Source organism: Homalodisca vitripennis, unplaced genomic scaffold (assembly GCF_021130785.1).
Source record: "Homalodisca vitripennis isolate AUS2020 unplaced genomic scaffold, UT_GWSS_2.1 ScUCBcl_1282;HRSCAF=4708, whole genome shotgun sequence".
NCBI lineage: Eukaryota > Metazoa > Arthropoda > Insecta > Hemiptera > Cicadellidae > Homalodisca > Homalodisca vitripennis.
In genome coordinates, this window is record NW_025777396.1 from 80,695 (window position 1) to 96,985 (window position 16,291).

General features: G+C 33.4%; 1 protein-coding gene across 1 annotated transcript; it reads right to left on the reverse strand.

Moving 5' to 3' along the window:
- Positions 1-6,305: 6,305 nt before the first annotated feature.
- On the reverse strand, positions 6,306-6,689 carry LOC124371348 (Krueppel-like factor 2). The gene has a single exon (XM_046829678.1). The coding sequence runs from the start codon at positions 6,687-6,689 to the stop codon at positions 6,306-6,308; it is 384 nt and encodes a 127-aa protein (XP_046685634.1).
- Between the last annotated feature and the right edge of the window lie 9,602 nt (positions 6,690-16,291).

A 16,291-nucleotide genomic window follows, 5' to 3' on the forward strand; every position in this document is an offset into this window, starting at 1 on the left:
AATCTTGCCAAATGCTTTTACTACTTCTAAAATGGGTTTTAATGTTGGAGTGCTTCCTGTAATTTACATCCGCAAAATATTTTATTAACATTTTTTTTTATTTGTGTTAAATATCATTGTTGCTATTAATTGCATGTACTCGTAAGAGTTTTGAAAAAATGTTCTTGTTACCATGGTACGACTTATTTTTTTTACATTTCAATCCAAATTTCTTTACTCATAAAATGAATTATAATCGCAGATTTGACACTTTTTGTCAATTTAATAACAGTGAAGTGAAGACTTTAACACATACAACTAGGTGTAATCTTACGCGTCATTCCTACCAATGCATCCTAAGTTATAACAAAATATACATTTTCCTCTTTAGTTGTACTATTTTGAGACGCAAAATAGTTTTTGTACCAAAGATAATCGTTATTGTGAGAGCTTTTATTCACCACAGGTTCTAAAAAAATGCATTAAGCTACTGGAGATTTAATTTTTCATAAACAACCCATCACCCATGTTTTAACTAATTCCGTTTAACAACTCAAAAAGACGGGATTGAAATGGTTTAACAGCAAAGAATTTACAAAATATACTCTAATAAACTGGAATCGTACATAATTAAATAGGCCTACATCAAGTAATTCATTGATATATTACAAAAAGCAAAAATTTGTTAACTGAGATAACATGTTTGAATATTTAGTGGCAAAAATTTAATACTTTTGTACTGACCTTTAGATCAAATTTGTTCCACTATCTTGCTTCTTTAAGATCTATTACCATGCCTACCTATTTCTAAAACCTACAATTATAGAATAATTTGCTGAGAGGCATGAACAATTATATTATTTTTTTAAATATATTTTATATAATATTTTTTATATTATTATTTTTCAGCACTGCATATATTATTACCTTTTCATATTATCAATTATTTTAAATGTTTTCCTCGATTATACTGGCGATATATTTTTGCAGTAAAGACCGCCGTTGAAGTAAAAGTTTTAACTTTCTAAATTATGTATTGTTTATAATCTTCATATCTTTGGATTAATCCTCTAGAAAAATAGTGAGAAATGTCATACTTGAAACGTTACAGGAGTTCATGAAAACAGTTTATATACAAGCAGAGGTCTTTTGTTAATAACATCCAGCATTTATTTGCAACACAGACTCTATTGCTCATATATTAATCGAACATTTCTCAATGCATCTCCTGACTATATTCTATCTCAACAAGATTTATTTACATTTGTATTAGGATTACTCTCAAATTATAAAAAACATAAATTAAAATGTAATAAGAGAAGGTCTATTTATTTTAGTTACTCTTTCCATGAGTTTAATAGGACGGGACCAAATTGTCAATAATATGAGGAATCACTGGGTTGAAAAAAATTAAACCTATCAGTTCCCCTTTAATTATCACACGTATTTAAATTTATGTTACAAGCTACTCTTTAAAGATTGATACATTAGTGATCGATGCAACTTTGTCGACATGGGGAGTATATAGTAGCAATATAGAAATTATAAAAATAAAGAACAAAAATAGATTGCATTTTAAATATATATAGCAAGATGGTATCAGTAAGATATTTGCTGTATCTAATTAAATATTATTTAAAACGCCTTATATATTAGGTACAATAAAATAATAACTTTGTTATTTTTCAATGCATTACTTTATAAATAAATTTGTATTGAGTTTACACTAATATTGTAACAATCTGTTTTAACCTTTTATACAAAATACATATAAGAGCATCATTTATTTTTAACAATTTAATGATTATTATAGGTACATTAGATAACCCTATACTCAAGTACATATAACTGTGCCGTTTAGAAAAATTACTTCAAATTAATTTTTATTATTTTTATTTCGTTTAGTGAAAAACATTTTCCTAGTGGCTTATTAAAAATAAAATACAATTTTTCAGTCGTAGCGATAAATTCAAACATAGTAGGACACTATACAAAAAATTCTTCATAGAATACCTGTCTTAATCACGGTAGAGGGTAACGTCAAGCGATATACCGATGACCAATTAGTCGATGTATATGCGTGAACGTACATCCATATGTGTGTACGAGCGGGCAGTAACAATAACATGACCGGTAAAAACCATTACCTCATGCGTCCTATGCCGTACTAAACACAAGCCTGTGATATATTGTTAACCAGTCTAGTTTCTGATATAAAGCTCTCACAGGATATACTGCTACTTTCGGTTATATTTAAATTTTCGTAATTTTTCCTGTTAAATATTTCTATTATGATTACATCATTATAAATATTCTTGTGCTCTCGAAAAACTTACATCTTTTGTTTATATAAGAATAAAAAGTATAATTAAGGAAGTATGGACATCTGAATTATCAAATAGACCTTATTTTCAGATAAACATAATCTTATATACTGTTTATTTAATAAAATGAAATAAATTAAAAAACATAAACAAAATAATAAACTATACACCTCTTGACGATTCCCTTACATTTTAGAGTTAGCTGCAGTTAATTCATTTTGTTAATTGTTTTATTTAAAATTTGGGACTTTCTTTGATTTACCCCCATATTAACTCATTTCAACATGTTATTTGTCTGATACACTTTTTTAAATTACAAATAGTGTGGAAAGATTTTGTAATTACCAATAAACCGCACTGTTTTAAAAACTAATGTTTCTGTTTAAATTAAATATAGAGCACTGAAGATATTTTCAAATATTTATGAAAATATTTTTATCCAAGGGTTCTAATCACAGGACAAGATAATAATTTGAATATTGTGATGTATTCAGTCTTCTTTATCAAAGTACAAAAAAATTATAATGATAAATACTGAGTCTAGAAAGTATATGCCAGCATTATTGAATAAAATCTTTCTATACAACGAGGATATCTTTCTTTCCATATGCACATTTTGATTATCTAACGATAATTGCATTTTTATGTTTTTAGAGAAGATAATAAAAAAACGAAGTACATAATACTGTCTCCAATATAACCAAAATGGGATAATGACCGGTAAGCAACGTACCTGTGCGAAAAATACAGAATATATGCTCCCTCGTTAGACTCTCTAATTACTCTTTTGAGTAGTCCTTAGTGCTTCTGTCAATTAATACTAAAATTATCTAATTGATTGTCCCTATCTCCCTTATCAACATATAATACTCTTTAAGTCTAGTAGTAATATAATCTATCTAATTAATTCTTTATTCTTAGTCATTTAATTTCTGCTGTGAATTTATTACTTTATATTAAAAGTATTGTCAATTTTACGTACGTATTCAAACTTCTATCACGTTTTTCCGAAGCGTGAAATTAAGGAAGGAATATAAATCCTTATTCTACCTTAGGGAATTAACTTATTAAAATTGCGTCATACAACAAAAAAGTAATTTTAAAAGAAGAACCAAAGTACATGCAAATTATGAAATTATTGTCACAGAAAAGAGAGATTGTTTTTATACAACAGTGCGGTATGAAAAGAAAACTTTTCTCGCCTCTGTTTTTAACTTAGTCTTTCTTGGCATTTCCGAGACTGTAAATAATAGGAATAAATTAAGTTTGTAACCTATTACAATACTGTTTTTTTTTTCACTGTGATTAGGATTATTAACTATCTCGTAATACTTATTGTCTTGATTGGCTTTTTAATAGTAACATTATATCATAGTTAATTAATAATCTGACTGACAATAAGTTTTAAATGATTAGTCATGAATAAATGTTCCTTATAATCCATCTCAGTCTCTGTCAAATAAAAGAACGAATATTTAAAAAAACTTTTTTTCTATAGATGTTTGTACTAATTTTAAACATTAAATATAGTTGTTGCAGTGGATATGAATAATGTATTTGAAATAAATAAATAATTACTTTACTTGTCACACCCACAGTTAAAATTCGTAGAAATCGTTTAGACTACTTGAAAGTTGCATAATATATGCAGCGCGCTCTAAAATATAAATTTAATTTTGTAAGAAAATTATTATATTATGTTGGCCCTAGTGGGTGTTAGGCTTTTAGATTGTACCGTGAGGTTTTAGTTTTCTCAGAGGAGAAAACTACTATAATTTCTAACATATAGGATTGTTTTAAATAGTCTTCCATTCTGGAATATAAACTTTACAACTCGAAAATAGCTTTCGCAGAAGCATTCGAAATGTTCCATTTATGCATAACGTTGTGGTCTGATGGAAACTTACGTATTTATATACAGCATATATTAAACTGTTTACGAATATAGGGGTTTCCCACATAAATTGTACTCGAAAAATGAGACCTTCTCTTATTACATTTTAATTTATGTTTTTTATAATTTGAGAGTAATCCTAATACAAATGTAAATAAATCTTGTTGAGATAGAATATAGTCAGGAGATGCATTGAGAAATGTTCGATTAATATATGAGCAATAGAGTCTGTGTTGCAAATAAATGCTGGATGTTATTAACAAAAGACCTCTGCTTGTATATAAACTGTTTTCATGAACTCCTGTAACGTTTCAAGTATGACATTTCTCACTATTTTTCTAGAGGATTAATCCAAAGATATGAAGATTATAAACAATACATAATTTAGAAAGTTAAAACTTTTACTTCAACGGCGGTCTTTACTGCAAAAATATATCGCCAGTATAATCGAGGAAAACATTTAAAAATAATTGATAATTGAAAAGGTAATAATATATGCAGTGCTGAAAAATAATAATATAAAAAAATATTATATAAAATATATTTAAAAAAATAATATAATTGTTCATGCCTCTCGGCAAATTATTCTATAATTGTAGGTTGTAGAAATAGGTAGGCATGGTAATAGATCTTAAAGAAGCAAGATAGTGGAACAAATTTGATCTAAAGGTCAGTACAAAAGTATTAAATTTTTGCCACTAAATATTCAAACATGTTATCTCAGTTAACAAATTTTTGCTTTTGTAATATATCAATAAATTACTTGATGTAGGCCTATTTAATTATGTACGATTCCAGTTTATTAGAGTATATTTTGTAAATTCTTTGCTGTTAAACCATTTCAATCCCGTCTTTTTGAGTTGTTAAACGGAATTAGTTAAAACATGGGTGATGGGTTGTTTATGAAAAATTAAATCTCCAGTAGCTTAATCCATTTTTTAGAACCTGTGGTGAATGAAAGCTCTCACAATAACGATTATCTTTGGTACAAAAAAACTATTTTGCGTCTCAAAATAGTACAACTAAAGAGGAAAATGTATATTTTGTTATATCAAATTTTTATTCTACATATGTGTAACTCATATTTGTAAGGCGGAACTGATTGTATGTTGTACCTCTTGCCCTTTGTTTTCCAAATCTATAATAACATTATCAAGAGTTATTTCATGTTAAGAGTTAGCTTTACTAGCAGCCATCTCGATTTCAACGAACAAGAACATGTTTTATGCCTACAAACACTTTAAGGCTATTATTTCTTATAGTGGAGTGATAAGAGGTATCTCATTTTGAAAACTTACTCAACACGCATCAAATGCCTTTCAATTTTGTTGTATTTATCTTGGATATTGAGAAAAAGCTTGAACTTAATAGTCTATTTTACAATTTGAATAATGAAGCAGTATTAAATTTTTAAACTATTAATCAATATAATTAGCATGAGATATCTGCCAAACTCAAAAATGAGGGCGTAACAGAGCACGAGGTGTAATAACGTTATTATGAGGCTAAAAGTAAGATGGCTGCTAGTAAAGTCAGCTCTTAAACACACATGTTGAGAAACAAAATGAGTAGATATATTTAGTTACATTAATTCCTTTTAACCAAAATTTCTTTATGCAGTAAATGAAAATAAATAATCCAAAATCTTTGGTATTATCAGATTTGCAAGTAATATAATTTATATAATTTTCCATTGTAGGACAAAAAATTTATGTTGTGCATTGTTAAAATTGTTTTAAATATAAATAATAAAAATTGTATTGAATTTGTTATGAATACTTTACAAATTAGATCAATTCACTTATGTGTGGTAAATGGAAAAGTATATAACTAAGACAGTAGTAGTTGCGTGCCAAAACTTTTCTGTTTTCAAGAAATTTCGTTTTAAACTTTTAAACTAGTGTAAACATATAGACCCATTGTGAAATAGATTTGGTATTTCTTTCACTAAAATGTTCTAAAATACCTTTTATGTAACTCATTAATCTTTGCAAGGTAAGGTTTTATCAACTCAACTTAAAATATATTTACCATCGAGGTTTCAAAAACCAACTGTCCAAAACTGAATAAATCATCTTTTTAGAATACGCTGTATCAAATAAACTAGATTATATTTTGGTCAAAATTCTCTTCAGATATTTGATATGTCGTTTTATATGGAGAGAGAGATGGTCAGACCTGGAAAACGCCCTCTCGCAGAGTCTGCACTGGAAGGGACGGTCCCCGGTGTGTTTCCTGTAGTGGCGAGTCAGCTCGTCCGAGCGAGCGAACTTCCAGCCACATCCCTTCCAGCCGCACTGGTACGACTTCTCGCCCGTGTGTGTGCGGAGATGTGCCTTCAGGTGGGATGATTTGGTGTATGTCTTGCCACAGCCGGAGTGGGAGCAAGTGTGCACTATGACCTTTCGCCGACTCCAGTTCTGGTGACGTCGGGTCTTGGTCACGAGGGACTTGACGGCTCCCGGGGGAGGCAGGTGGTGCATATAATTCATTTTATGAGTAAAGGAAATGTGGATTGAAATGTGAAAAAATAAGTCGTACCATGGTAACAAGAACATTTTTTCAAAACTCTTACGAGTACATGCAATTAATAGCAACAATGATATTTAACACAAATAAAAAAAAATGTTAATAAAATATTTTGCGGATGTAAGTTACAGGAAGCGCTCCAACATTAAAACCCATTTTAGAAGTAGTAAAAGCATTTGGCAAGATTTTATAACGAAATACGGAACTTTTTAAATAGAATAAGGGTAACATATATGTTCTGTTCTACCCTCAAATTATTAGTAAAATATCATATAAATTTGTTGATGTGTTTTATAACCGTAAAGTGAAATCGTTACTGGGTATTTACGGGCAAGTAAGTAGGTGTGAAGATTTTACGAGGACCAGTTAAAAATATATGTACACTACAGTGTTGCATTGCCGCGAAAATTCAGATAAAAAAGATGTAGATTATGTGAGTCTTTTGATTAAATTCTCCGCACGACCTTATTTTAATTTTAAGTTATTGGATTTCATGTGGATTTTCATGAACACATTTAAATTAACTTTGGTACTACTAGTAACATATTTATGATACCGAATTAAAACCTACTTATATCGCGTAATTAAAAGTAGTCGGTGGGGACAGAGTGGCTCCTTCTCGTGGACATCGCTTCGTTTAGGGAAGCAGGAAATAAGAACCGATCGTTCGTCATAGTGACGTGTAATTTCCACATTAAGCCTGACTTTACAAATGATGCAGTTTTTTTAGTTCCCCGGTACAAAAAGGTGCAAATAATAGCAAAGTACCGGAATAACTTGTGCCCAGCAAGTACTGTGGCTAGAATTAAATGTGGTATTAGTTAACATTTATTTATCAGTTGCCAAAATTTCTTAAGTTCAGTAAATACAATTTTCTTCGAGTAAGGTAAAAACAGATTTCATCTCAAGCAGCAATCTATGATTTTTTATGCTGTTCCACACTACTATTGATGATGATGGAACGATGAAAATATGAGTGGTTTTCAGACAAAAAACAGCTTGATTAATATTGGTCGAATAAAAACAAGAAAGTCTTATATAATTGATAATACATTCCCATGAGATATTAAATGGACAAATTATTAATTCAATATAATATTGGCTGTCCTGCAATGTGTCGATACTGATTAATCACTAAGTTCCATTACCTAATGTTTAGGATATAAGGAGACAGGATGTTTTTCCGGATATTTGCCATCCGGATAGCGATACATAAAAACCAGCTACACTACGTTTCAATACTATCACTTCCTCAGGCACACAACTAACCTAACACATACCAAAGAGTTGTGACACGCGTAAGTCAGAAATAACCACAACCATGTTGCGTGCAAACTTCCATGCACACTATGACACACTGTGATGCACACTTAATAAAAGCAAAACAATTATTGTAGTTAGACATGGCAGATTTCAGGAAAAACCCATTCATAGTGAAAAAACAATTTTTAGAATATGTTTTTCCAAAATACACACGCATTAATAAAAATTTCGTGATATCTCATTTTGCTAACACTTCAGTGCCTGAAAAACTAAAAAAAAAAACAGCCTGTTTAAAATCGTTTAGTTATGGTCTGTATGTCCGTCTATGCAATAAACTGTTGAGAGAGGTCCTAGAGACTTGAAATTTGGTACATAAGTTCCTCGTGGTGCATGGAAGAAATTTATTTATTCTGGGGTCAAAAGTTTAAGGGCAGTAAAGCAAAGCTGCAGCAGGTATATCCGTAGATAATGCCGACAGACTTGAAATGCCCCGTAACGTATTATAGGGTCTTTATATAGGCCACTGCATCGGTATACTTCCGTACATATACATTGCAAACTCTTACGTAGCATATATTTCTGCAAACAGTAAGACAGTGTACCTCAAACTGGAAACAAAGTTTTGTGCCACGAAGTACATTGTGCAATGCATAGAAAGGAAGACAAAAGGATATGATCTTGGTATGTCCTTCTATGCAATAAACTGTTGAGAGAGGTCCTAGAGACTTGAAATTTGGTACATAAGTTCCTCGTGGTGCATGGAAGAAATTTATTTATTCTGGGGTCAAAAGTTGAAGGGCAGTAAAGCAAAGCTGCAGCAGGTATATCCGTAGATAATGCCGACAGACTTGAAATGCCCCGTAACGTATTATAGGGACTTTTAATAGGCCACTGCATCGGTATACTTCCGTACATGTACATTGCAACTCTTACGTAGCATATATTTCTGCAACAGTAAGGCAGTGCACCTCAAACTGGAAACAAAGTTTTGTGCCACGAAGTACATTGTGCAATGCATAGAAAGGAAGACAAAAGGATATGATCTTGGTATGTCCTTCTATGCAATAAACTGTTGAGAGAGGTCCTAGAGACTTGAAATTTGGTACATAAGTTCCTCGTGGTGCATGGAAGAAATTTATTTATTCTGGGGTCAAAAGTTGAAGGGCAGTAAAGCAAAGCTGCAGCAGGTATATCCGTAGATAATGCCGACAGACTTGAAATGCCCCGTAACGTATTATAGGGACTTTTAATAGGCCACTGCATCGGTATACTTCCGTACATATACATTGCAACTCTTACGTAGCATATATTTCTGCAACAGTAAGGCAGTGTACCTCAAACTGGAAACAAAGTTTTGTGCCACGAAGTACATTGTGCAATGCATAGAAAGGAAGACAAAAGGATATGATCTTGGTGAGTAAGATAATACGAAAAGAAAATAGGATTCCAGTCTGCTGCCGACAATATTGATACTTTTTAATTATCTAAATCGCCAAAGTTAGAATAAATGTACGGATTGCCTGCCTCCTCACAGGCCCCGCTCCGCAGCTCTGGTATTAATATAATTTCCAAAACCTTAGAACCAATATAATTGCATATGGCCACTGCGAAGGCCAAGTTCAAAATTTCCCGAAATCATGTCAGATGTTAAACTCAAACCCACCAAGAATCCGACACTTTGACCCCGTCATTGAAATTCTGAGAGAGAGTCAGCATATATCATATATCAGTACTTCCGGCCACCAGTACATCCGGTAAGGTGATTTTTTTGTTTGTTCTCTTAGGACAAGGAGCTTATAAATTGCACTTAGTCCTATAAGAACCTTAGTGCTGCTTCCGGAGTGACAGGATATTCAGGATGGGTGAGTTAGGGGGTAGGGGCCGCCTCCTATCCAGATCGATGAGGAAGAATTAGGACACTAATCTCAAGTCATGTCCCTCGAAAGAAGGGGAGGCCAGCTCTGAACCAGCTTCTCCAGTCAAAGCAGGTAGGTGGTGGCACACCCTTGCTGAGGCTAGCAAGAACTTCTGATAGTTAGGGAACAAACCCCACCAAATCCAACAGTGATCCCCCGCAGTAGACTAGACCTATCGAGTTACTCTTGCGCCTCGGAATCTCGACATTTGCGGTTAGTGTTGGCCGCTCCTGGACATACATAAGATTGCCCAGATTTAAGAGACACATCAGTTTTTTCCTGCGCCCAATGATAGGTTACACTGCAAGGAATAAACCAGCCAGAAGTGATCCCTGCTTGGTTGTCTCAGTCCTTGGTCACCTCCGCAGCATGGGTACAAGAAAACTAGAACTTCTGATAAAAAAGAACTTGTTCATTCATTCAACTCCAAGTATCATCTAAATGTCAACGACTTTACGTGTCTACAACAGACTACGCTTACTTCTTCGGGGTAAAGCTCATTTTCCAAGGTCGTCCAACTTGCATCAGATAAAGCCGGAGTTACATTGATACTTGCAGCGTCATAACGTTTTTTTGGAACCACCTTGATTTACATTATACACCATGTAACCTTATATCAGATACCGATTTAACTATTACAAACCAAATTCATGAAAACTCAAGTGTGCTCGTTCCAAATTCGGAGTAGAGAAGCCTCCAGAAAAGTATACCTTCAATTGTGTAGGGAAACTCTTGAAAGGCTGTGCTTCTCATAAATACCTTAAACCACGTGTTGTCATCCAAAGAGAATTGTTTCAAACTGAAAGGCAAACCTTCAACCAGAAATAATATTCAACACAAATTTGGTAACCAAAATGTGGCGCTCCCTTAACCGTACTTAGAACATCTTCACTTGCACTCTGCGTTTTGGCTGCAGAATCTTTAGCACTTACCAGATACGTAGCTATCAAAGGGACAGGAAGTATTATTATTATTAGTGTACGTCTGAAAATCACACCCAACCACTAAGCTCTTCCCTGTCGTCAATATATCTCCGCCTGATATTATAAGAGGTGTTGCAACAGATGTGGAACGAAAAAACAAATACAAGACCCTCGACATTTATGGATATCACCAGGCCATAGTAAGAAAGAATCAAATCAAAGAAAAGTGTTATAGCTAGATCCACTCCAGATTTACCAAAAGGAATTCCTCTTGCCAAAAAAAGCTGTTGCTTGACTTCTAGAGCCTCCACGAGAAGAACTCTCTCATCACCTAGGAGCAGCAACCTTTCCTATCCCTTGTGTGGAAAAACTCAGCAACTTACGAATTGAAGAGCCCAAGTGGAAAACCTACCTGAACAATTGTGCCATTACCTGCTGACTCACATACTTATTAGGAACGTGGCGCTCTTGAATATCCAGTACATCTAATTATCTGTTTTTTGTTGGAGAAACCATATATGGAACTTCTTCATACAAATGGTAAGTCCATTGAAACCACTCTTTGTGGATCAAAGATTTTATTTGATTTCAGAGAATTTTACCATTACACACACCTCTTAATCAACACAAATTTGTATGCTGTGCGACCATAAACGTGGATCAAAGCGTACAAAGTCTAGTTTTCATTTGCGAACGTTGAGTTTAGCTCCACTTTAGATACCATCATATTGACTCCTGGGATCTGGAGTCCAAATTTGTCCTGAAGAGATCCATCAAAAGTCGGCAGACGAAGATATTAAAAAATAAATTCTTAGCAAATTTTCGACATAAGAGTCACCCCACGAAGGAGCTCAGTCCTGGTTACTCAGAAGCTATCCAGTGTAGTCTAGATGAGAGTGTTCTCATTGCCTCATCAGGTGAACATTTGCGCTCATCATGGGCATTAAGCGGGAGGTAAAATAGAGCTAAGCTCAATATTCAAATTGAATCAAACCTTCCCACCATAGTTATATTATGAGTAGTATGTATTTCTTTGTTTTTACAATTGAAATGATTTTGACAACGGCATAAATGTTACATGTTCAAGTCCGTGGAAGGAAATTTTATTTAAATGCAGCCCCTATGTTTAAATATCAGTTCAATAACTTCTTAATTAGATATTCTTTGGATTTTTACATTTTTTCCCTTTGAAGATGCCGTATTAAATAAACTGATCGAGACAAATCAGAATTCACGCAAAAAAGGTCACTGCTTTTGTAAATTGTGAAAGTAGTTTGCAATTAAAAAATAGTAGCCCTACAATTAAGAGTGTGAATGCATTCCGAGAGCCCTTAGGTCACCAAGGGTCTTTGATCCTTCAAGAGTCCACGACTGGTCGGACATATTGTGTATGAACATGAGTCATTCCTCCATACAATTCGTTTTTTGTTTTCATGAAGCGCACTTTTTAGAGTAGGTGGAGTTCATAAACAACATGGTGCTTGTGATTCCTAACATGCGCGTTACAACTCTCTTTGTATTAATAGTTTATTTCAACCTTAATTGTAGTTACGTGTTAGGTTAGTTATTCACCTGAGGAAGAGATCAGATTGCAGGATCTCGAAACGTAGTGTTACTGTTTTATTGTATCATTGAACTATGCCAAATTAATTTGAATTACCAGTACACAACAGTCAATTTCTATTGTAAAAAACAATAAATAAGTATACTGTGCTATTTCTAAATCTTAAGAATAACAACAAAATTGTCTATAGACTATAATCTGTCTATAAATTGTGCCATTTCTGGTAATTTTATTTCGCTACAAAAGCTTTTATCGAAGAGCCAAAGTTGGAAGCTTTGTTGTTATGATGCACGTAGCAAATAAAAAAAAATTATTTTGTTGTTGATATTACATCGAAAAAATGCACGTTTTGATTACCTCAAACAAAATTTTGTAATTTGGTTGTTTTGTTTACATTATTATATTAATAGTGGCGGCTTTAGCGAGTGGGCCGGATCCACCCAGATTTTTAAGGACATGACGTAATAAACAGGAAGTATCGATAGAAAAAACGGGGTTTATTTTTGTGTCTATTCAGAACAACTCGAGAAAAAAAGTTACAAACCATTACGAATAGATAGCTAAATGTGTATACATTTATAATAACTAATTTAATTAATAACATTATTACGTAAATACATACAGTAATAATTCTGTCTGTATTGTTGATGATGGAGGAGACCATAGTAAACTGGCATAACCATAACAAGAAACTGAGACAGTGAGTATAAGAGGAAAAGATCGTGACTCATCTTCACTTGGCAACTGTCACTCACAATAAGTGGTGATTATGCGTACAGACGCAATGTGTCGTGTGTATCTATAGTTTGTCGAAAGTCATGATGTGACCACACTATGTGGTGAACATGTGTAGAGACGCAATGCCCCGCGGTCAGGGCCGCGTGTAAACGCATCAGTTTCCGTGTGGGTGGACGACTATCCAGGCGCATCTCCCCTGTAAAAATCGCATTAATTCATCGCCAGATTGTCCACTGGTTACTTACATTACCATTACCATACAATTTGCTGTTTTCCGCCTGGGAATTTCAACTTGCTCCAGGCCTGATGCAGCATCTTTCAACCGCTTATTTATGTTTTAAGTTTTCCTGATTTACATCTGGCGATTGTCCCACTTGACGTCTAGAAGTAGAGGGGGGAATGGATAGCGTCATCTCGTATTTATACTGTTTTATGGGCTTGTATATCAACGTCAACTATTGAAAATTAAGAGAGAACGTTTCTGAAATGCCGCGAGTTAGAAAGTTCGTTTCTCTACTTCGGTCGCACTCTGTAATGTGATTCGGCTGTTATAACACACTTAATAATGTTGTAAAACACTTTGTTTGAAAATAGTAGTGGTTTTTAACTTCGGATACGTGAGCGTCTTATTCCCACAAATTTTCCAGGAAATCCTCTTTACGTTATTTTTAAAACTAGGATTATTTTTTTATTCGTTAAATATGTAATTAAAACGGTACAACTATGGTTTAAATACTGCAGTCACACTAATAAAATATTTGGATACATCTCGTCAACTCCCTCTAAAGTAAGGGCTACTTTTTTAAAAATTAAAGTGTGGAATTAGGACATATTTTTTCGTTAGGATCGACATATGAATTGTTTGTAGGTAGTGTTTTTTAGTATGAAATTACAACAATTACAACTTATTTACTCATACTTTTCTATGTTGTAAAAAATTGCAAGTTGAAAAAACTTTGAAAGAAATTCCAAGCAATATCTCAAAATGCATTTATATTTGTTTTCGTTATTGAAATGACTGGGAGAATGAGATACTTGACGACGTATAACTGTGCGAAGTATCAGGAAAAAATAAACATCTGGTTACGTTTCTTTTGTAGACGGACGACTTTGAAATATTTAGACCTAAGATGGATTAGTCAAATGTTGGAAAACTACTATTTTTACTATCAATAGCAGAACAATATTTTAAGTAAAACTTTCGGCCAATTTCTAAATTAGGATATCCGGTTTAAAACTTTTGACAGTGACATTCGAAATAGTTGACCAGTACTCAGTTTGTAGCGTGTGCCACTACGGGGGGGGGGGGGGGGGGTGAATCGCAGCGATTACTACGTTGATACTTGTACAGTAACAGTTTGGAGTTGAGTTGAAGAACAAAGACGCCCGCGACGGCCGATGTTGGTTTTGAGGCTATTGTGTTGTGTGCAGACTCCAGACACTCCCAACTCCTCCACACCACGCATTGTCTCAGCATCCTGGTCCAAGTCTACCGAGCTCCAACTACACTCCAGTCCGACTTCTCTTATAGGCCTGCTTCACCGGAACTACTAGAATAGTGGACTTCTCATGAACGTGGCCGAGGGCCTAGGGTGACTCAAGATCCGCGTACAGTGGTTAAACAGTTCCATTGAGGCAGAAACTACAGGAAACAGGAGGTCATAAGATTATCTCAAGTAGTTTTAACTTATGAGTCGCCGTTCTGTGCGATTTTTGAGGGTCGCAGATCGTCATTAAAGTCAAATATCTTTGACATTCCAAAATCTACGATCAAAGATTCTTAAAACTTCCATTTTAACACAAAAAAAATCTTTAAAAACTTTATCTGGATTATAACCCTTGTAAGGCATTTCTCAAAGACACGTCTACCACAGGCGAAAAATCCAGTAGTGACGCAGTTTGGTAAAAACATTAATTTACTTGTCTCAATTCAGCACATAAAAGGTCAGTACAAAAGTATTAAATTTTTGCCACTAAATATTCAAACATGTTATCCTCAGTTAACAAATTTTTGCTTTTAGTAAAAATATCAATGAATTACTTGATGTAGGCCTATTTAATTATATGTACGATTCCAGTTTATTAGAGTTATATTTTTGTAAATTCTTTGCTGTTAAACTATTTTTTCAATCCGTCTTTTTGAGTTGTTAAACGGAATTAGTCATTTTAAAACATGGGTTGATGGGTTGTTTATTGACAAATTAAATCTCCAGTAAGCTTAATGCATTTTTTAGGAATCTGTGGTGAATAAAAGCTCTCACAAATAACGATTAATCTTTGGTACAAAAAAACTATTTTGCGTCTCAAAATAGTAAACCCCTAAAGAGGAAAATGTATATTTTGGTTTTATAACTTAGGATGCATTGGTGATGAATGACGCGTAAGATTACACCTAGTTGTATGTGTTAAAAGTCTTCACTTCAACTGTTATTAAAATTGACAAAAAGTGTCAAATCTGGAAAATATACGATTATAATATTCACTTTTTATGAGTAAAAGAAAATCTTTTGGGATTGAACACATTGTGAAAAAATAATTTCGTGCCCAATGGTAATCCAAGAACATGTTTTTTTAAAACTCTTCAAACGAGGTACATTGCCAATTTAATAAGCAACAATCTTGCCATATTTAATCCACCAAAATTAAAAATAAAACACATGTGAATTTAAAATAGTGTTTCATGCGGCAAAGTATAATGTAGCTTAGGAAGCTACTCACCAACATTCAAAATCCCCATTTTAGAAGTATGTAACGTAGCCATTTTGGCAAGAATTTATAACGAAATTAACGGGAACTTTTTTCAAATATAGAATTATAGGGTAAACATACATATTTTCCATGTGTCCCTAGGTGGCTGGTGTTCTTCACCCTTGTCATAATTATTAAGTAAAATATACATATAAAAATTTGGTTGATGATGTTAGTTTTTATAACCGTAAATGTAGAAATCGTATACTCTCTCCTCTCTCTCTCTCTCTCTCGTCTCCTCTCTTCTCGTCTCTCTCTCTCTCTCTCTCTCTCTCCTCTCTCTAGCCAAAAAAGTAAAATTTATTAAATACAGAGATTTTAAAAGGTTCATGGAACAAAGCCTCTTTTATGTATGATGTTTATTTCGACCCCATGGCCGGAATCTCTAGACACTGCAATCTGTCGATGACATG